The sequence below is a fragment of the Ammospiza nelsoni genome, chromosome 2 (genome assembly GCF_027579445.1).
Source record: "Ammospiza nelsoni isolate bAmmNel1 chromosome 2, bAmmNel1.pri, whole genome shotgun sequence".
Taxonomy (NCBI): domain Eukaryota; kingdom Metazoa; phylum Chordata; class Aves; order Passeriformes; family Passerellidae; genus Ammospiza; species Ammospiza nelsoni.
This window is the reverse complement of record NC_080634.1, coordinates 117,944,610-117,967,651: the sequence shown is the minus strand read 5'-3', so window position 1 is coordinate 117,967,651 and position 23,042 is coordinate 117,944,610. Positions and strand designations below refer to the sequence as shown.

The following is a 23,042-nucleotide window of genomic DNA, read 5'->3' as shown; positions in this document are numbered from 1 at the left end:
TTCCCATTTTCCAAGGGAAATTCCTCCAAATATTCCCATTTTCCAAAAGAATTTCCTTCCAAATATTCCCATTTTCCAAGGGAATTTCCTTCCAAATATTCCCATTTTGCAAGGGAAATTCCTTCCAAATATTCCCATTTTCCCAGGGAAATTCCTCCAAATATTCCCATTTTCCAAGGGCATTTCCCTCCAGATACTCCCATTTCCCAAGGGAAATTCCTCCAAATATTCCCATTTTCCAAGGGAAATTCCTCCAAATATTCCCATTTTCCAAGGGAATTTCCCTCCAAATATTCCCATTTTCCAAGGGAATTTCCTTCCAAATATTCCCATTTTGCAAGGGAAATTCCTTCCAAATATTCCCATTTTCCCAAAGAATTTCCTTCCAAATATTCCCATTTTCCAAGGGCATTCCCCTCCAAACCCTCCCACTTTTCCAAAAGAATTTCCCTCTAATTTCTCCCACTTTTCCAAATGAATTTCCTTTCAAATATTCCCATTTTCCAAGGGCAATTCCTCCAAATATTCCCACTTTTCCAAGGACATTTCCCTCCAATTCTTCCCACTTTTCCCAAAGAATTTCCCTCCAGATATTCCCATTTTCCAAAATAATTTCCCTCCAAATATTCCCATTTTCCAAGGGAATTTCCCTCCAAACCCTCCCACTTTTCCAAATGAATTTCCTTCCAAATCTTCCCATTTTCCAAGGGCATTTCCCTCCAAATATTCCCACTTTTCCAAAAGAATTTCCCTCCAATTTCTCCCACTTTTCCAAGGATATTTCCCTCCAAATATTCCCATTTTCCAAGAGAATTTCCCTCCAAATATTCCCATTTTCCCAGGGCATTTCCCTCCAAATCTTCCCATTTTCCAAGGGAAATCCCTCCAAATATTCCCATTTTCCAAGGGAATTTCCTTCCAAATATTCCCATTTTCCAAAAGAGTTTCCCTCCAGATATTCCCATTTTCCAAGGGAAATTCCTCCAAATATTCCCATTTTCCAAGGGCATTTTCCTCCAAATCCTCCCACTTTTCCAAAGGAATTTCCTTTCAACTTTTCCAAGGGAATTCCTCCAAATATTCCCACTTTTCCAAAAGAATTTCCTTCCAAATATTTCCATTTTCCAAGGGCATTTCCCTCCAAATATTCCCATTTTCCAAGGGAATTTTCCTCCAAATCCTCCCACTTTTCCAAGGGAATTTCCCTCCAGATATTCCCATTTTCCAGGGGAGTTTCCCCCCAGCTATTCCCATTTTCCAAGGGCATTTCCCTCCAAATATTCCCACTTTTCCCAAAGAATTTCCCCCCAGATATTCCCATTTTCTAAGGACATTTCTCTCCAAATCCTCCCACTTCTCCAAAAGAATTTCCCTCCAATTTCTCCCACTTTTCCAAATGAATTTCCTTTCAAATATTCCCACTTTTCCAAGGACATTTCCCTCCAAATATTCCCACTTTTCCCAAAGAATTTCCCCCCAGATATTCCCATTTTCCAGGGGAGTTTCCCCCCAGATATTCCCATTTTCCAAGGGAATTTCCCTGCAGATATTCCCATTTTCCAAAGGAATTTCCCTGCAGATATTCCCATTTTCCAAGGGAGTTTCCCCCCAGATATTCCCATTTTCCAAGGACATTTCCATGCACATATTCCCACTTTTCCAAGGCAGTTTCCCCCCAGATATTCCCACTTTTCCCAAAGAATTTCCCTCCAGATATTCCCATTTTCCAAGGGAGTTTCCCCCCAGATATTCCCATTTTCCAAGGGAATTTCCCTCCAGATATTCCCATTTTCCAGAGGAATTTCCCTGCAGATATTCCCATTTTCCAGGGGAGTTTCCCCCCAGATATTCCCATTTTCCAAGGGAGTTTCCCCCCAGATATTCCCATTTTCCAGGGGAGTTTCCCTCCAGATCTTCCCATTTTCCAAGGGAAATTCCTCCAAATATTCCCATTTTCCCAAAGAATTTCCTTCCAAATATTCCCATTTTCCAAGGGAATTCCCCTCCAAACCCTCCCACTTTTCCAAAAGAATTTCCCTCTAATTTCTCCCACTTTTCCAAATGAATTTCCTTTCAAATATTCCCATTTTCCAAGGGCAATTCCTCCAAATATTCCCACTTTTCCAAGGACATTTCCCTCCAATTCTTCCCACTTTTCCCAAAGAATTTCTCTCCAGATATTCCCATTTTCCAAGGGAATTTCCATGCACATATTCCCATTTTCCAGGGGAGTTTCCCCCCAGATATTCCCACTTTTCCTGGTTCCTGGCAGAATTCCGCGGGTGCTCCCAGCCCGGCTCCCGCTGGGGCGGAAATGCTGCGCTCGCTTGAGGTCGGAAGTTCTTGGATCCACAGGAAGAAAATTAAAAAATTAAAATATTGATTGTCTGGAGTTTGGGATCTCTGGGATTTTGGAGTTTGGGATCTTTTGGAGTTTGGGATCTTGGGGGTTTTGGAGTTTGGAATCTTTGGGATTTTGGAGTTTGGAATCTTTGGGATTTTGGAGTTTGGAATCTTTGGGAGTTTGGAGTTTGGAATCTTTGGGATTTTGGAACCTTTGGAGATTCTGGAATTTGGAATCTTTGGGGATTCTGGAGTTTTGGGACCTTTGGGATTTTTGAGTTTGGTATCTTTGGGATTTTGGAATCTTTGGGGATTTTGGAGTTTGGAATCTTTGGGAATCTGAAATTTGAAATCTTGGGGATTTTGGAGTTTGGGACCTTTGGGAGTTTGGATTTTGGAATCTTTGGGATTTTAGACTCTTTGGGGATTCTGGAATTTGGAATCTTTGGGATTCTGGAGTTTTGGAATCTTGGGGACTTTGGATTTGATGTTTGGGATTTTGGAGTTTGGAATCTTTGGGATTTTGGATTTGATGTTTGGGAATTTGGAATATTTGGAATCTTTGGGGATCTGGAATTTGGAATCCCTGGGGATTCTGGAGTTCGGAATCTTTGGGAGTTTGGAATCCGTGAGGATTCTGGAGTTTTGGAATCTTTGGGATTCTGGAGTTTTGGAATCTTGGAGATTTTGGAGTTTGGAATCTTTGGGAATCTGAAATTTGAAATCTTTGGGATTCTGGAGTTTGGGACCTTTGGGAGTTTGGAGTTTGGAATCTTTGGGGATCTGGAATTTGGAATCTTTGGGATTCTGGAGTTTTGGAATCTTGGGGACTTTGGATTTGATGTTTGGGATTTTGGAGTTTGGAATCTTTGGGGATTTTGGTGTTTGGAATCTGTGGGAATCTGAAATTTGAAATCTTTGGGATTTTGGAGTTTGGAATCTTTGGGAATCTGAAATTTGAAATCTTTGGGATTTTGGAGTTTGGGACCTTTGGGAGTTTGGATTTTGGAATCTTTGGGACTTTGGATTTGATGTTTGGGATTTTGGAGTTTGGAGTCCTTGGGGATTCTGGAGTTTGGAATCTTTGGGAATCTGAAGTTTGACATCTTTTGGAATCTGGAGTTTGGAATCTTTGGGAATTTGCAATCTTTTGGAGTTTGGAATCCTTGGGGATTTTGGAGTTTGGAATCTTTGGGGTTCTGGGAATCTTTGGGACCTTTGGAGTTTGGAATCTTTGGGAATCTGAAATTTGAAATCTTTGGGACCTTTGGCAGTTCGGGATCTTGGGGATTTTGGATTTGATGTTCGGGATTTTGGAGTTTGGAACGTTTGGGATTTTGGATTTTGGAATCTGGGATTTTGAAATCTTTGGGGATTTTGGAGTTTGGAATCTTTGTTAATTTGAAATTTGAAATCTTTGGGATTCTGGAGTTTGGGACCTTTGGGAGTTTGGAGTTTGGAACCTTTGGGATTTTAGAATCTTTGGGGATCTGGAATTTGGAATCTTTGGGGATTCTGGAGTTTGGAATCTTTGGGAATCTGAAATTTGAAATCTTTGGGACCTTTGGCAGTTCGGGATCTTGGGGATTTTGGATTTGATGTTCGGGATTTTGGAGTTTGGAACGTTTGGGATTTTGGAATCTTTGGAATCTTTGGGAATCTGAAGTTTGACATCTTTTGGAATCTGGAGTTTGGAATCTGTGACTTCTGGAGTTTTGGGATCTTGGGGATTTTGGAGTTTGGAATCTTTGGGATTCTGGAGTTTGGGACCTTTGGGAGTTTGGAGTTTGGAATCTTTGGGATTTTGGAATCTTTGGAGATTCTGGAATTTGGAATCTTTGGGGATTCTGGAGTTTTGTTGGAATCTTTGGGATTTTTAAGTTTGGAATCTTTGGGAGTTTGGAATCTTTGGGAATCTGAAGTTCGGAATCCGTGAGGATTCTGGAATTTTGGAATCTTTGGGATTTTGGAGTTTGGAATCTTTGGGATTTTGGAATCTTTGGGGATTTTGGAGTTTGGAATCTTTGGGAATCTGAAATTTGAAATCTTTGGGATTCTGGAACTTGGAATCTTTGGGGATTCTGGAGATTTAGAATCTTTGGGATTTTGGAGTTTGGAATCTTTGGGATTTTGGAGTTTTGGAATCTTGGGGACTTTGGATTTGATGTTTGGGAGTTTGGATTTGGAATCTTTGGGATTTTGGAATCTTTGGGGATTTTGGAGTTTGGAATCTTTGGGAATCTGAAATTTGAAATCTTTGGGATTTTGGAGTTTGGGACCTTTGGGAGTTTGGATTTTGGAATCTTTGGGGATCTGGAATTTGGAATCTTTGGGATTCTGGAGTTTTGGAATCTTGGGGACTTTGGATTTGATGTTTGGGATTTTGGAGTTTGGAATCTTTGGGATTTTGGATTTGATGTTTGGGAATTTGGAATATTTGGATTCTTTGGGGATCTGGAATTTGGAATCCCTGGGGATTCTGGAGTTCGGAATCTTTGGGAGTTTGGAATCCGTGAGGATTCTGGAGTTTTGGAATCTTTGGGATTCTGGAGTTTTGGAATCTTGGAGATTTTGGAGTTTGGAATCTTTGGGAATCTGAAATTTGAAATCTTTGGGATTCTGGAGTTTGGGACCTTTGGGAGTTTGGATTTTGGAATCTTTGGGATTTTGGAATCTTTGGGGATTCTGGAGTTTTGGAATCTTGGGGATTTTGGATTTGATGTTTGGGATTTTGGATTTGGAATCTTTGGGAGTTTGGAATCTTTGGGATTTTGGTGTTTGGGACCTTTGGGATTTTGGAACCTTTGGGGATCTGGAATTTGGAATCTTTGGGGATTCTGGAGTTTTGGAATCTTGGGGACTTTGGATTTGATGTTTGGGAATTTGGAATATTTGGAATCTTTGGGGATCTGGAATTTGGAATCCCTGGGGATTCTGGAGTTCGGAATCTTTGGGAGTTTGGAATCCGTGAGGATTCTGGAGTTTTGGAATCTTTGGGATTCTGGCGTTTGGAACCTTTGGGAGTTTGGATTTTGGAATCTTTGGGGATCTGAAATTTTAAATCTTTGGGATTCTGGAGTTTGGGACCTTTGGGATTTTGGAATCTTTGGGGATTTTGGAGTTTGGAATCTTTGGGATTTTTGAATCTTTGGGAATCTGAAGTTTGGAATCCGTGAGGATTCTGGAGTTTTGGAATCTTTGGGACTTTGGATTTGATGTTTGGGATTTTGGAGTTTGGAATCTTTGGGAATCTGAAATTTGAAATCTTTGGGATTCTGGAGTTTGGGACCTTTGGGAGTTTGGATTTTGGAATCTTTGGGATTTTGGAATCTTTGGGGATCTGGAATTTGGAACCTTTGGAGATTCTGGAATTTGGAATCTTTGGGGATTCTGGAGTTTTGGGACCTTTGGGATTTTTAAGTTTGGAATTTTTTGGATTTTGGAATAATTGGAATCTTTGGGGATCTGGAATTTGGAATCCGTGATGATTCTGGAGTTTGGAATCTTTGGGGATTTTGGAGTTTTGGAATCTTGGGGACTTTGGATTTGATGTTTGAGATTTTGGAGTTTGGAATCTTTGGGAATCTGAAATTTGAAATCTTTGGGATTCTGGAGTTTGGGACCTTTGGGATTTTGGATTTTGGAATCTTTGGGATTTTGGAATCTTTGGGATTTTGGAATCTTTGGGGATCTGGAATTTGGAACCTTTGGAGATGCTGTAATTTGGAATCTTTGGGGATTCTGGAGTTTTGTTGGAATCTTTGGGATTTTTAAATTTGGAATTTTTGGGATTTTGGAATATTTGGAATCTTTGGGGATCTGGAATTTGGAATCTTTGGGAGTTTGGAATCTTTGGGAATCTGAAATTTGAACTCTTTGGGACCTTTGGCAGTTCGGGATCTTGGGGATTTTGGATTTGATGTTCGGGATTTTGGAGTTTGGGATTTTGGAATATTTGGAATCTTTGGGGATCTGGAATTTGGAATCCGTGAGGATTCTGGAGTTTTGGAATCTTGGGGAGTTTGGATTTGATGTTTGGGAGTTTGGAGTTTGGAATCTTTGGGAATCTGAAATTTGAAATCTTTGGGATTCTGGAGTTTGGGACCTTTGGAAGTTTGGATTTTGGAATCTTTGGGATTTTGGAATCTTTGGGGATTCTGGAGTTTTGGAATCTTGGGGACTTTGGATTTGATGTTTGGGATTTTGGAGTTTGGAATCCTTGGGGATTCTGGAGTTTTGGAATCGTTGGGAATCTGAAATTTGAAATCTTTGGGACCTTTGGCATTCGGGATCTTGAGGATTTTGGATTTGATGTTCGGGATTTTGGAGTTTGGAATGTTTGGGATTTTAGAATCTTTGGAATCTTTGGGAATCTGGAGTTTGGAATCCGTGACGATTCTGAAGTTTTAGAATCTTTGGGATTCTGGAGTTTTCGAATCTTTGGGATTTTGGAGTTTGGAATCTTGGGGATTTTGGAAACTTTGGGGGATTTTGGAGTTTGGAATCTTTGGGAATCTGAAATTTGAAATTTTGGGGATTCTGGAGATTTGGAATCTTTGGGATTTTGGAGTTTGGAATCTTTGGGATTTTGGATTTGATGTTTGGGATTTTGGAGTTTGGAATCCTTGGGGATTCTGGAGTTTGCAATCTTTGGGAATCTGAAATTTGAAATCTTTGGGATTCTGGAATTTGGAACGTTTGGAGATTCTGGAGTTTGGAATCTTTGGGATTTTTGGATTTTGAAACCTTTAGGATTCTAGAGTTTGGGATCTTTGGGAATCTGGAGTTTGAAATCTTTGGGATTCTGGAGTTTGGGACCTTTGCGAGTTTGGATTTTGGAATCTTTGGGATTTTGGAACCTTTGGGGATCTGGAATTTGGAACCTTTGGAGATTCTGGAATTTGGAATCTTTGGGGATTCTGGAGTTTTGGGACCTTTGGGATTTTTAAGTTTGGAATTTTTGGGATTTTGGAATATTTGGAATCTTTGGGGATCTGGAATTTTGAATCCTTGGGGATTCTGGAATTTGGAATCTTTGGGAGTTTGGAATCTTTGGGAATCTGAAGTTTTGGAATCTTGGGGACTTTGGATTTGATGTTTGGGATTTTGGAGTTTGGAATCTTTGGGAATCTGAAATTTGAAATCTTTGGGATTCTGGAGTATGGAACATTTGGAGATTCTGGAATTTGGAATCTTTGGGGATTCTGGAGTTTTGGAATCTTTGGGGATTCTGGAGTTTTGGAATCTTGGGGATTTTGGAGTTTGGGACCTTTGGGAGTTTGGAGTTTGGAATCTTTGGGAATCTGGGAATCTTTGAATTCTTTTGGAGTTTGGGTTCTTGGGGATTCTGGAGTTTGGAACCTTTGTGGACTTTGGAGTTTGGAAACTTTGGGGATTTTGGAATCTTTGTGGATTTTGGAGTTTGGGATCTTGGGGATTTTGGAATTTGGAATCTCTGGGATTTTGGAGTTTGGGATCTTTGGGGATTTTGGAGTTTGGAACATTTGGGGAGTTTGGAATCTTTGGGATTTTGGAGTTTTGGAATCTTGGGGATTCTGGATTTTGGAATCTCTGGGATTTTGGAGTTTGGAACCTTTGGGATTTTGGAGTTTTGGAACCCTTGGGAGTCTGAAGTTTGGAATATTTGGGATTCAGGGAAGGAAATCTGGGGGGAATTTCGGTATTTTTGTGGGTGCTGACATTTCAAAAGCAGCAAAACCTTTCCAGCTCTTCTTTTAATTATTATTATTTTTCTCCTTCCTCCTCTGAAGGGCTGGATGTGAATTTTTAAACATTCTCAAATCCAATCCCTCTAAATATTCATAATTCAGACCCTGTGGCAGCTTGGTGTTTGTCCAAATAACAATTCCTTCCGTTAAATAAGAATTCCTTCCGTTAAATAATAATTTCTTCTGTTAATTAATAATTTCTTCTGTTAATTAATAATTCCTTCCGTTAAATAATAATTCCTTCTGTTAAATAATAATTCCTTCCGTTAAATAATAATTTCTTCTGTTAAATAAGAATTTCTTCTGTAAAATAATAATTTCTTCTGTTAATTAATAATTTCTTCTGTTAATTAATAATTTCTTCCGTTAATTAATAATTTCTTCTGTAAAATAATAATTTCTCCTGTTAATTAATAATTTCTTCTGTTTTCCACCAGTTTGATGTTCCTGGACTGGAACACGAAGAAAGTTCACGAGTTCAATGTTATGGAAGACCTCGCTGATTTAATTAAAAAAGTTGTTGTAAGTCTTGAGTTTTAAATTTCTAAATTTTCAAATATTTGTTAATTAAATCTGTCCCTTACGCATCATGAAATCCTGAATTAGACGTTTTCCTTTTGCTGAAGTGAAGGCATAATTATCAATAATTATCATAATTATCATAATTATCATAATTATCATAATTGTCAATAATTATCATAACTACCAATTAATTATTTGGTAATTAAGAAATTATTAATTAAGAATTTTTTTTAAAAAGAATATTAATTAATTAAGAAATTAAGAAATAATAAAAAAAAAAAAAAAGAAATTTATTCCAGGTGGGATCATTTAGGGAATGTTTGCAGTCGGAAATGAAGCCGGTGCATGAATGATTTGAATAATTTCTTTTTCCCTTATTTTCAAAATTGATATTTTAAATTTGTCTTTGCTGACTTGGAATAGGGGAGAGGAGGATGTGAGGAGTTTGTTCCATTTGTTGCGGGATTTATTTTAAATTTAGGTGGTGGTAAAACATTTCTGCATTTCTTGAAATTGTGTGTCCAGCCGCAAGCTTCATCTTTTATTTTATAAATTTATGTATATTTTATTTTATAAAATATAACAAATTATAAAATTATATTTATGTTATATTTATAAATAAATATATTTATATTTATTTTAAGAGGTATATTTATAAATTATATTTATAAAATATAACGAATTATTTAATTTCTCTTCATTTTCTGGGTTGTAGACCCAAGAGTGAAGTGGGTTTGGAGGGGCAGCTTTTGGGGTGTCTCAGATTTTTGGGTGTCTCAGCTTTGGGGTGTCTCAGGTTTTTGGGGTGTCTCAATTTTTGGGGTGTCTCAGATTTTGGAGTTTCTCAGGTTTTTGGGTGTCTGAGCTTTGGGGTGTCTCTGGTTTTTGGGTGCCTCAGTTTTGGGGTGTCTCAATTTTTGGGGTGTCTCAGATTTGGGGTGTCTCAGGTTTTTGGGTGTCTCAATTTTTGGGGTGTCTCAGGTTTTTGGGTGTCTCAGCTTTGGGGTGTCTCAGATTTTGGGGTGTCTCCGTTGTTGGGGTGTCTCAGCTTTGGGGTGTCTCAATTTTTGGGGTGTCTCAGGTTTTTGGGTGTCTCAATTTTTAGGGTGTCTGAGCTTTGGGGTGTCTCAGGTTTTTGGGTGTCACAGATTTTGGGGTGTCTCAGATTTTGGGTTGTCTCAGCTTTGGGGTGTCTCAGGTTTTTGGGTGTCTCAGCTTTGGGGTGTCTCAGATTTTGGGTGTCTCAATTTATGGGGTGTCTCTGTTTTTTGGGTGTCTCAGTTTTTGGGTGTCTCAGCTTTTGGGGTGTCTCCGTTGTTGGGGTGTCTCAGCTTTGGGGTGTCTCAATTTTTGGGGTGTCTCAGGTTTTTGGGTGTCTCAATTTTTGGGGTGTCTGAGCTTTGGGGTGTCTCAGGTTTTTGGGTGTCTCCGTTGTTGGGGTGTCTCTGGTTTTTGGGTGTCTCAGCTTTTGGGGTGTCTGAGCTTTGGGGTGTCTCAAATTTTGGAGTTTCTCAGCTTTTGGGGTGTCTCAGGTTTTTGGGTGTCTCAGATTTTGGGTGTCTCAATTTTTGGGGTGTCTCCATTTTTGGGGTGTCTCAAATTTTGGAGTTTCTCAGCTTTTGGGGTGTCTCTGGTTTTTGGGTGTCTCAGATTTTGGAGTTTCTCAGGTTTTTGGGTGTCTCAGCTTATGGGGTGTCTCAGATTTTGGGGTCTCTCAGCTTTGGGGTGTCTGAGCTTTGGGGTGTCTCAATTTTTGAGGTGTCTCAGCTTTGGGGTGTCTCAGGTTTTTGGGTGTCTCAGATTTGGGGTGTCTCAGATTTTGGGGTGTCTCCATTTTTGGGGTGTCTCAGATTTTGGGTGTCTCAGTTTTTGGGTGTCTCAGATTTTGGAGTTTCTCAGCTTTTGGGGTGTCTCAGCTTTGGGCTGTCTCTGGTTTTTGGGTGTTTCTGGTTTTTGGGTGTCTCAGATTTTGGAGTTTCTCAGCTTTGGGGTGTCTCTGGTTTTGGGGTGTCTGAGGTTTTGGGTGTCAGGTTTTGGGGTGTCTCAGCTTTGGGGCGTCTCAGCTTTTGGGGGTGTCTCAGATTTGGGGTGTCTCTGGTTTTTGGAGTTTCTCAGCTTTTGGGGTGTCTCAGGTTTTTGGGTGTCTCAGATTTTGGAGTTTCTCAGATTTTGGGGTATCTCAGCTTTTGGGGTGTCTGAGATTTGGGGTGTCTGAGGTTTTGGGTGTCTCTGGTTTTTGGGGTGTCTGAGCTTTTGGGGTGTCTCAATATTTGGGGTGTCTCTGTTTTTTGGGTGTCTCAGCTTTGGGGGTGTCTCAGGTTTTTGGGTGTCTGAAGTTTTGGGGTGTCTCAGATTTGGGGTGTCTCAATTTTTGGGGTGTCTCAGCTATTGGAGTTTCTCAGCTTTTGGGGTGTCTCAGATTTTGGGTGTCTCAGATTTTGGGGTATCTGAGCTTTGGGGTGTCTCAGGTTTTTGGGTGTCTCAGTTTTTGGGGTGTCTGAGCTTTGGGGTATCTCAGATTTTGGAGTTTCTCAGCTTTTGGGGTGTCTCAATTTTTGGGGTGTCTGAGCTTTTGGGGTGTCTCAATTTTTGGGGTGTCTCAGATTTTGGGTGTTTGAGCTTTGGGGTGTCTCAGGTTTTTGGGTGTCTCAATTTTTGGGGTGTCTCTGGTTTTTGGGTGTCTCAGCTTTTGTGTTTTTGGGGTTTGGGAGCTGCACAGGGCCTCAGAGGGGCAGAATTTCCTCAGCAGATCTCCCAGCCATTCTCTTTTCTCATTTATTTTTTTACCAAAAATAAACGATTTGATTTAATAACTTCATTATTTTATTTAATAATCTAAATCACATATTTCACCAAAAACCTGGAATGCAGCTGCCTCAGGGAAATTCCAATGCACTCCTCTCAATAATTGATTTTTAATTTGTTTTCATTTGTTAATCCTCTCAATAATTGATTTTTAATTTGTTTTTATTTTTTAATCCTTGTCAATAATTGATTTTTAATTTGTTTTCATTTGTTAATCCTCTCAATAATTGATTTTTAATTTGTTTTTATTTTTTAATCCTTGTCAATAATTGATTTTTAATTTGTTTTCATTTGTTAATCCTCTCAATAATTGATTTTTAATTTGTTTTTATTTGTTAATCCATGTCAATAATTGATTTTTATTTTGTTTTTATTTGTTAATCCCTGTCAATAATTGATTTTTATTTTGTTTTTATTTTTTAATCCTTGTCAATAATTGATTTTTAATTTGTTTTTATTTTTTAATCCTGTCAATAATTGATTTTTAATTTGTTTATATTTGTTAATCCTTGTCAATAATTGATTTTTAATTTGTTTTTATTTGTTAATCCTCTCAATAATTGATTTTTAATTTGTTTTTATTTGTTAATCCTGTCAATAATTGATTCTTAATTTGTTTGTATTTGTTAATCCTTGTCAATAATTGATTTTTAATTTGTTTTTATTTTTTAATCCTGTCAATAATTGATTTTTAATTTGTTTGTATTTGTTAATCCTTGTCAATAATTGATTTTTAATTTGTTTTTATTTGTTAATCCGTGTCAATAATTGATTTTTAATTTGTTTATATTTGTTAATCCCTCTCAATAATTGATTTTTAATTTGTTTTTATTTGTTAATCCTCTCAATAATTGATTTTTAATTTGTTTTTATTTGTTAATCCTGTCAATAATTGATTTTTAATTTGTTTGTATTTGTTAATCCTTGTCAATAATTGATTTTTAATTTGTTTATATTTGTTAATCCCTCTCAATAATTGATTTTTAATTTGTTTATATTTGTTAATCCCTCTCAATAATTGATTTTTAATTTGTTTTTTTTTTTAATCCTGTCAATAATTGATTTTTAATTTGTTTATATTTGTTAATCCCTCTCAATAATTGATTTTTAATTTGTTTTTATTTTTCATCCTTGTTCCAGAACATTCCCCATTTCATCAGTTGGATCCTGAGGATCGGCACTGGGATAGAAAATGTGAGTTCTGCAGTGCTTGGGGAGGAGCTTTTCGTCATTTCAAACTTTTAAATCAAATTTTTGGGGGGTTTATATATTATTTATTAATAATTTCAATTCATTACAATAAAGTTTCTAAATCACATTTTCTGAGGGTTTTATTTTTTAATAATTTCAGTCATTACAAGAAAGTTTCTAAATCCAATTTCTGGGGGTTTTATTTTTTAAAAATTTCAGTCATTACAAGAAAGTTTCTAAATCGCATTTTATGGTTTTTTTTTTAATAATTTCAGTGATTACAAGAATGTTTCTGAATCACATTTTATGGGGTTTTATTTTTTCATAATTTCAGTCATCACACGAAAGTTTCTAAATCACATTTTCAGGTGTTTTGTTTTTAAATCATTTCAGTCATCACAAGAAAGTTCCTAAATCAAATTTCAGGGGGTTTTATTTTTAACAATTTCAGTCACCACAAGAATGTTTCCGAGCAATTTTTTGGTGTTTTTAATTATTTTCCAATCACTTCAGACACTTCTAAAAGAAATTCCCCGGTTTGATCTCTTCCCATTGCGAGCCTGCTTTGACTTTGTGTCCGCGCGGTGCTGGAGATCCCCGATAATTCAGATATTTGTGTTTATTTGCCGTTTTCTGTTTGAGATCCGGCGGAGGGAAAGCGGAGCGAGGAGCCCCGAGGCTGGGCTGTGCAGATTGATGGATTTTTATTTATTATTGATGAGTTTTTATTAATTTTGTGTGCTTGCCCGTGCTCAGGGGCTGTTCCCGCTCGGCGAGGCGCTGGACTGGGTGCGCAGCGTGGGCGCGCCGGGGATGCTGCAGGACCTGGAGCACATGGGCGACTTCGGCCGCGTCATCCTGGCCATGTTCTTCTCCGAGTGTGAGTGGGAGTGGGGAAATGCAATTTCTGTTCTTCTCCAAGTGTGAGTGGGGATGGGCAGGAATGGGGAAAATCCAATTTCTGTTCTTCGAGTGTGAGTGGGGATGGGCACAAATGGAGAAAATCCAGTTTCTGTTCTTCTCCGAGTGTGAGTGGGAGTGGGGAAATGCAATTTCTGTTCTTCTCCGAGTGGGAGTGGGAGTGGGCACAAATGGGGGAAATCCGATTTCTGTTCTTCTCCAAGTGTGAGTGGGGGGCAGGAATTGGGGAAATCCAATTTCTGTTCTTCTGCGAGTGTGAGTGGGAGTGGGGAAATGCAATTTCTGTTCTTCTCCAAGTGTGAGTGGGAGTGGGCACAAATGGGGGAAATCCGATTTCTGTTCTTCTCCGAGTGGGAGTGGGGAAATCCGATTGCTGTTCTTCTCTGAGTGGGAGTGGGAGTGGGGAAATCCAATTTCTGTTCTTCTCCGAGTGTGAGTGGGGATGGGCAGGAATGGGGAAATCCAATTTCTGTTCTTCGAGTGTGAGTGGGGATGGGCACAAATGGAGAAAATCCAGTTTCTGTTCTTCTCCGAGTGTGAGTGGGAGTGGGGAAATTCCAATTTCTGTTCTTCTCCGAGTGGGAGTGGGAGTGGGGAAATCCGATTTCTGTTCTTCTCCGAGTGTGAGTGGGGATGGGCAGCAATGGGAAAATCCAATTTCTGTTCTTCTCCGAGCGTGAGTGGGAGTGGGCAGGAATGGGGAAATCCAATTTCTGTGGGAATTCATGGCCGTGTTCTTCTCCGAGTGTGAGTGTGGGGCAGAAATGGCGGAAATCCAATTTCTGTTCTTGTCCGAGTGTGAGTTGGGATGGGCAGGAATGGGGAAAATCCAATTTCTGTTCTTCTCCGAGTGTGAGTGGGAGTGGGCAGGAATGGGGAAAATCCAATTTCTGTTCTTCTCCGAGTGGGAGTGGGAGTGGGGAAATCCAATTTCTGTTCTTCTCCGAGTGGGAGTGGGAGTGGGGAAATCCAATTTCTGTTCTTCTCCGAGTGGGAGTGTGGGGCAGGAATGGGGAAATCCAATTGCTGTGGGAAATCATGGCCGTGTTCTTCTCCGAGTGTGAGTGGGGATGGGCAGGAATGGGGAAAATCCAATTTTTGTTCTTCTCCGAGTGGGAATGGGCACAAATGGGGAAATGCAATTTCTGTTCTTCTCCGAGTGTGAGTGGGGATGGGCAGGAATGGGGAAAATCCAATTTCTGTTCTTCTCCGAGTGTGAGTGCGGCACAAATGGGGAAATCCAATTTCTGTTCTTCTCCAAGTGTGAGTGGGGATGGGCAGGAAGGGGGAAAATCCAATTTCTGTTCTTCTCCGAGTGTGAGTGCGGGGCAGGAATGGGGAAATCCAATTTCTGTTCTTCTGCGAGTGTGAATGGGAGTGGGCAGGAATGGGGAAAATCCAATTTCTGTTGGAGATCATGGCCGTGTTCTTCTCCGAGTGGGAGTGCGGGGCAGGAATGGGGAAGTCCAATTTCTGTTCTTCTCTGAGTGTGAGTGGGGATGGGCACGAATGGGGAAAATCCAATTTCTGTTCTTCGAGTGTGAGTGGGAGTGGGCAGGAATGGGGAAATCCAATTTCTGTTCTTCTCTGACTGTGAGTGGGGATGGGCACAAATGGAGAAAATGCAATCGCTGTTGGAAATCATGGCCATGTTCTTCTCCGAGTGTGAGTGGGGTGTCCTGGGTGGGCAGAAATGGGGAAAATCCAATTGCTGTTCTTCTCCGAGTGTGAGTGAGGGACAGAAATGGGGAAAATCCAATTGCTGTTAGACATCATGGCCATGTTCTTCTTCGAGTGTGAGTGGGGGACAGAAATGGGGGAAATCCAATTTCTGTTCTTCTCCGAGTGTGAGTGGGGATGGGCACAAATGGGGAAAATCCAATTTCTGTTCTTGTCCAAGTGTGAGTGGGGTGTCCTGCGTGGGCAGGAATGGGGAAAATCCAATCGCTCTTGGAGATCGTGGCCGTGTTCTTCTCCGAGTGTGAGGGGGAGTGGGCAGGAATGGGGGAAATTCAATTTCTGTTGGAGATCATGAAGTCAGTCGTGCTCTTAGTGCCATGCTGGGCTGCTCTACTAGTATATTACTATTGTTATTATTATTAATATTATTATTATTATTATTATGATTACAATTACTATTACTATTATTACTGTTATTACCACCACTATTACTATCACTGTCATTACTACTATTACTGCTATTACCACTATTATTACTACTATTATTATTATCATCATCATCATCATCATCATCGTTGAATTTCTTTTAGAAATCATGAAATTATTCCTGGTCTTATTTCCATGCTGGGCTGCTCTACTAGTTTATTATTATTATTATTATTATTATTTTTATTATTATTATCATTATCATTATCATTATTATCATTACTATTACAGTTATTACTATTACTATTATCACTATTACTATTACTATTATTGTTGCTGTTATTATTAATATTATTATTATCATAATCAAATTTCTTTTAGAAATCATGAAATTATTCCTGGTCTTAGTTCCATGCTGGGCTGCTCTACTAGTTTATTATTATCATTATCATTATTATCATTATCATCATAATTATCATCATTATCATCATGATCATTATTATCATTATTATCATTATTACTATTACTATTATCATTATTATCATTATTATTATTATTATTATCATTATTACTATTATTATTAGTAGTAGTAGTATTATTATTATTATTATCAAATTTCTTTTAGAAATCATGAAATTATTCCTGGTCTTAGTTCCATGCTGGGCTGCTGTACTAGATTATTATTATTATTATTATTATTATTATTATTATCATTATTATCATTGTAATAATAATAATAGTAATAATAATAATAATAATAATAATAATAATAATAATAATAATAATAATAATAATAACAACAACAACAACAACAACAACAATATTTTTTACTGTTATTATTATCATCATCATCATAATCAAATGTCTTTTAGAAATCATGAAATTATTTCTGGTCTTAGTTCCATGCTGGGCTGCTGTACTAGTTTATTATTATTATTATTATTATTACTATTATTACTATTACTACTAACATTTCTAACATTATCATAATTTCTGTTATATTACATTACATTATATTATATTATATATTATGTTATATTTTATTATTAATATTATCATTATCATCATCAATGTCATTATTATCAATAATCTATAGTATATATTATTCATATGTATATATTATTTATATACATTTATGATATATTATTTATACTATATTTTAATATTATAACGGATTATAATATGATAGTAATTCATTATTATTATAATCATTGTTATTTTATATTGTATATTTATATATATCTATAATATGCTATTTATAGTGTATTTAATTATAATAGTAAATCTATACTATGTATTATTTATATATTTATTATATATATTATTTAAGATATATCTACTTGTAATACATGTATTATTATAATATAGTTATAATTTATTATTATAATTGTCATTTTATAATATATTGTATACATTAATAATACATTATTTATAATATAATAATAAAGCAGCTATAATATATATTATTTATATATTATTTATAATACGCATAGTTTATAATATGTCTAACTATATTATTACATATAATATAATTTATTCTAATTGTAATTTTATAATATATTATTTAAATATTTATGTTATTTATAATATAGTTAATAATTAATCTATCATATATTATTTATCTATTATTTATAGTACACATTGTTTATAATATATCTAACTATAATATTTTACATAATGATAATGTTATTATAAATTATTTTAATCATAATTTTGTAAAAGATTATTTTTATATATTTATAATGTTATTTATAATATATTTAATAATAATAAGTCTATAATATATTATATATTTATAATATGAATTATTTATAATATATCTAATGATATTTTCTGTAAGCACAATATTATAGTTCATTATCATAATTTTTTTATAATATATATTATTTATATATATTTATAATATTTAAAATATAATGATAATTATAATATTGATAATAATGCTGGTAATAATGGCAATAATAATGATGATGATGACGATGACGACGATGATGATGACGATGATGATGGCAATGATGATGACGATGATGATGACGACGACAATGATGACGATGATGATGATGATGATGACAATGACGATGACGACGACAATGATGACGATGATGATGATGATGATGACGATGACAATGATGACAACGACGATGACGATGACAACAACGATGACGATGATGACGACGATGACGATGATGACGATGATGACGATGATGACGACAATGATGATGATGATGACGATGATGACAGCGATGATGATGATGACGACGACGATGATGATGACGATGACGATGATGACGACGATGATGGTGATGATGACGATGATGATGACGACGACAATGATGACGATGATGACGATGACGATGATGACAACGATGATGATGATGACGACGACGATGATGATGACGATGACGATGATGACGACGATGATGGTGATGATGACGATGATGATGACAGTGACGATGATGATGACGACGACAATGGCGATGACGATGATGATGACGATGACGATGATGACGATGACAATGATGATGACAATGACGACGACGATGACGATGATGACGACGATGACGATGACAATGATGATGACAATGATGATGATGATGATTTGGGCTGCTCCTGTTGCTGAATTTGTTGCAGCTTTTGGGGGCAGGCTGGAGCAGAGCAGGATTTTTAGTGGGAATTCTTTTAGTGGGAATTTCTTTAGTGGGAATTCTTTTAGTGGGAATTTTTTTTAGAGTGTATTTTTTAGAGGGAATTCTTTTAGTGGGAATTTTTTTAGTGGGAATTTCTTTAGTGGGAATATTTTTAGAGGGAATTCTTTTAGTGGGAATTCTTTTAGTGGGAATTCTTTTAGTGGGAATTTCTTTAGTGGGAATTTCTTTAGAGGGAATTTTTTTAGTGGGAAATTCTTTTACTGGGAATTCTTTTAGTGGCAATTTTTTTTAGAGTGAATTTTTTTAGAGGGAATTTTTTAGTGGGAATAATTTTTAGAGTGTATTTTTTAGAGGGAATTTCTTTAGTGGGAATTCTTTTAGAGGGAATTTTTTAGTGGGAATTTCTTTGGTGGGAATTGCTTTAGTGGGAATGTTTTTTAGAGGGAATTCTTTTAGTGGGAATTTTTTTTAGTGGGAATTTTTTTGGTGGGAATTTCTTTAGTCGGAATTTCTTTAGTGGGAGTTTTTTTTAGAGGGAATTCCTTTAGTGGGAATTCTTTTAGTGGGAATTCTTTTAGTGGGAATTTTTTTAGAGGGAAGTTTTTAGTGGGAATATTTTTTAGAGGGAATTTCTTTAGTGGGAATTCTTTTAGTGGGAATTTCTTTAGTGGAAATTCTTTTAATGGGAATATTTTTTAGAGGGAATTCTTTTACTGGGAATTTCTTTTAGTGGGAATTCTTTTACTGGGAATTTCTTTATTGGGAATTCTTTATTGGGAATTCTTTATTGGGAATCCCTCCCCAGGGAAGCGCTACATCACCAAGGTGGCCCTGGAGGATTTCGATCTGGTGGCCGATCTCCAGGCCGTGACCTGCGAGAGCTCCAGGAAGGTGAGAGGAAACCTCCAGGGCGTGTTTGGGGCGTTCTGGGGGGTTCTGATTGTTAAAAACCCAAATTACTAAAGAGAAACGTTGCCAAAGCCATTCTGGCATCAAAAATTCCCTTTACTGCATGAAATAACGACACCAAACTCATTAAATCCAGCAGGGCAAAGGTCACTGTTTCATGGAAGTGGCACCAGAACAGAACATTTGGCGGATAGAATTTGGTGGATAAATTTTAGTGGATAAATTTGAGTGGGTAAATTTTAGTGGATAAATTTTAGTGTTTAAATTTTAGTGTTTAAATTTTCTGTTCCTGGCCCCACTGACATGAAATAATGATTTTTACACTGCTGAATTTAATGAGTTTGGTGCATAAATTGTTTATTCCTGGTCCCACTTAGATGAAATAATGATCATTACACTGCTGAATTTAATTAATTTGGTGGATAAAATTTAATGGATAACTTTTAGTGGATAAATTTTCTGTTCCTGGCCCCACTGACATGAAATAATGATTTTTACACTGCTGAATTTAATGAGTTTGGTGGATAAATTTTAGTGGATAAATTTTAGTGTTTAAATTTTCTGTTCCTGGCCCCACATACATGAAATAATGATTTTTACACTGCTGAATTTAATAAATTTGGTGCATAAATTGTTTTTTTCCTAGTCCCACTTAGATGAAATAATGATTTTTACACTGCTGAATTTAATGAGTTTGGTGCATAAATTGTTTTTTCCTGGTCCCACTTAGATGAAATAATGATCTTTACACTGCTGAATTTAATGAATTTGGTGGATAAAATTTAATGGATAAAATTTAGTGGATAAATTTTAGTGTTTAAATTTTCTGTTCCTGGTCCCACTTAGATGAAATAATGATCTTTACACTGCTGAATTTAATTAATTTGGTGGATAAAATTTGTTTTTTTTCTGGTCCCACTTAGATGAAATAATGATCTTTACACTGCTGAATTTAATGAGTTTGGTGCATAAATTGTTTATTCCTGGTCCCACATACATGAAATAATGGTCATTACACTGCTGAATTTAATAAATTTGGTGCATAAATTTGTTTATTCTTGGTCCCACTGACATGAAATAATGATTTTTACACTGCTGAATTTTATTAATTTGGTGGATAAAATTTAATGGATAAAATTGAATGGATAAATTTTAGTGGATAAATTTTAATGTTTAAATTTTCTGTTCCTGGTCCCACTGACATGAAATAATGATCATTACACTGCTGAATTTGATGAGTTTGGTCCATAAATTTGTTTTTTCCTGGTCCCACCTATATGAAAAAATGATCATTACACTGCTGAATTTAATGAGTTTGGTGGATAAATTTTAGTGTTTAAATTTTAGTGGATAAATTTTAATGTTTAAATTTTCTGTTCCTGGTCCCACTTAGATGAAATAATGATTTTTACACTGCTGAATTTTATTAATTTGGTGGATAAAATTTAATGGATAAATTTTAGTGGATAAATTTTAGTGTTTAAATTTTCTGTTCCGGGTCCCACGTACATGAAATAATGATTTTTACACTGCAGAATTTAATAAATTTGGTGCATAAATTGTTTATTCCTGGTCCCACTTAGATGAAGTAATGATTTTTACACTGCTGAATTTGATGAGTTTGGTCCATAAATTTGTTTTTTTCTGGTCCCACGTACATGAAATAATGATCATTACACTGCTGAATTTAATTAATTTGGTGGATAAAATTTAGTGGATAAATTTTAGTGTTTAAATTTTCTGTTCCTGGCCCCACTTAGATGAAATAATGATTTTTACACTGCTGAATTTAATTAATTTGGTGGATAAATTGTTTTTTCCTGGTCCCACTTAGATGAAATAATGATGATTACACTGCTGAATTTAATGAGTTTGGTGCATAAATTTGTTTTTTTCTGGTCCCACTTAGATGAAGTAATGATTTTTACACTGCTGAATTTTATTAATTTGGTGGATAAAATTTAATAGGTAAATTTTAGTGGATAAATTTTAATGTTTAAATTTTCTGTTCCTGGTCCCACTGACATGAAATAATGATGATTACCCTGCTGAATTTGATGAGTTTGGTGCATAAATTTGTTTATTCCTGGTCCCACTGACATGAAATAATGATTTTTACACTGCTGAATTTAATTAATTTGGTGGATAAATTTTAGTGGATAAATTTTAGTGTTTAAATTTTCTGTTCCTGGCCCCACTGACATGAAATAATGATGATTACACTGCTGAATTTAATTAATTTGGTGGATAAAATTTAGTGGATAAATTTTAGTGTTTAAATTTTCTGTTCCTGGCCCCACTGACATGAAATAATGATGATTACACTGCTGAATTTGATGAGTTTGGTCCATAAATTTTTTTTTCCTAGTCCCACTTAGATGAAATAATGATTTTTACGCTGCTGAATTTTATTAATTTGGTGGATAAAATTTAATGGATAAAATTTAGTGGATAAATTTTAGTGTTTAAATTTTCTGTTCCTGGTCCCACTTAGGTGAAATAATGGTTTTTACACTGCTGAATTTAATAAATTTGGTCCATAAATTTGTTTTTCGTGCTCCCGCAGAAGAGTGAAGCCATGAAGCAGAAGGGAAATGCGGAATTCTCCCAGGGAGCCCTGGGCTCTGCCATCGTGTCCTACACCAAAGCCATCGAGTTCTGGTGAGAGCTGAGCTCAACTTCTCCAATTTTCTCCTCATTTTCTGCAATTTTGTGCAGTTTTGCACCAGCCCCTTCAATTAGAGGCCAAATGATACCTAATTTTAAAAAAAATACCCTATATCCTGTTTTAATTCTATTTTTTAGTTGTTTTTTTGTCTGCTCCAAAAGTCCTTTTAGGGCTTCAAATGAGCAAGAGGAAGAGGAGCAAGCCTTCAAGAAAAATGAATTATTTTAATTTGGATAATTTTAATTTTAATTATTTTAATGTGGATAATTTGAATGTTAACTATTTTAATTTTAACTTAATTTATTTAATACTTTAAAAGTTATTTTAATTCTTGGGTGTGGACAACCAAGAACAACCACTTGGAGTGTTTGCTTTTGAAATGCTCTTGCAAATGTTGCCAATATTTATCATTATTTATCTTTAATCCCACGATGCAAAAGGAGTAAATATTTCAAATATTTCACTGCCTGTGCTTGGCAGCTCTCAGGCTTTGTTTCCTTTTGAAATCATTGTTCAGTTTGTTCCTGAATAATTGGAATAACTTTCCTGGGCTCTGGGGAGGGGAGAAAAGGATGAAATGAGAATTTTGAGGGGCATTTCCCCCTTCCCTTGGGATGGCAGCAGGGTTGGTGTGTTCACCGTTGGTGCTGCGCTCATAAAAAATCTGATTTTACTCCTCCTGGTGTCCCTAAAATGCAGGAAAATTGATAAAATCCCACTTTCCACAAAATCCCCGCGTGCCAAGAGTTGGAATTTTCATTTTTTGAACTCTGTATTTGCAATTATGCCCTGAAAAGTACCAGGATTTTTGATTGATTTCCCCTCCCTTTCATCCACACCAACATCTCAGCACATAAAATTCAGTTTAATCAATTCGTTTCCAATTTCCTGGGAATAAATCCATTTTCACCCCCATGAAATCCACGTGGCAGGAGGGGTTTTGGTCCCAGATTTGAGCTGATTTCACCCCTCCTGCACAACTGTGGCAGGGCCAGGGAGGGAAAAGCAGAATTTGGCAGAAAATCAGGGAGGGAAAAGCAGAATTTGGCAGAAAATCAGGAAGGGAAAAGCAGAATTTGGCAGAAAATCAGGAAGGGAAAAGCAGAATTTGGCAGAAAATCAGGGAGGGAAAAGCAGAATTTGGCAGAAAATCAGGGAGGGAAAAGCAGAATTTGGCAGAAAATCAGGGAGGGAAAAGCA

At 36.5% G+C, this 23,042-nt stretch overlaps 1 protein-coding gene across 4 annotated transcripts in view; it reads left to right on the top strand.

The window, feature by feature from the left end:
* The window catches only part of TTC3 (tetratricopeptide repeat domain 3), a 118,454-nt gene that overhangs the window by 16,784 nt on the left and 78,628 nt on the right, over positions 1–23,042 (top strand). For all 4 annotated transcript variants that reach the window (XR_009420513.1, XR_009420511.1, XR_009420512.1 and 1 more), the window contains exons 5-9: positions 8,510–8,594; positions 12,540–12,593; positions 13,347–13,470; positions 19,071–19,156; positions 21,741–21,835. Coding sequence is in view for 1 of the 4 variants with exons in the window: in XM_059493597.1 (XP_059349580.1) it covers positions 8,510–8,594; positions 12,540–12,593; positions 13,347–13,470; positions 19,071–19,156; positions 21,741–21,835 (444 nt within the window). In the remaining 3 variants the exon portion in view is untranslated. The remainder of the gene's footprint in view (positions 1–8,509; positions 8,595–12,539; positions 12,594–13,346; positions 13,471–19,070; positions 19,157–21,740; positions 21,836–23,042) is intronic.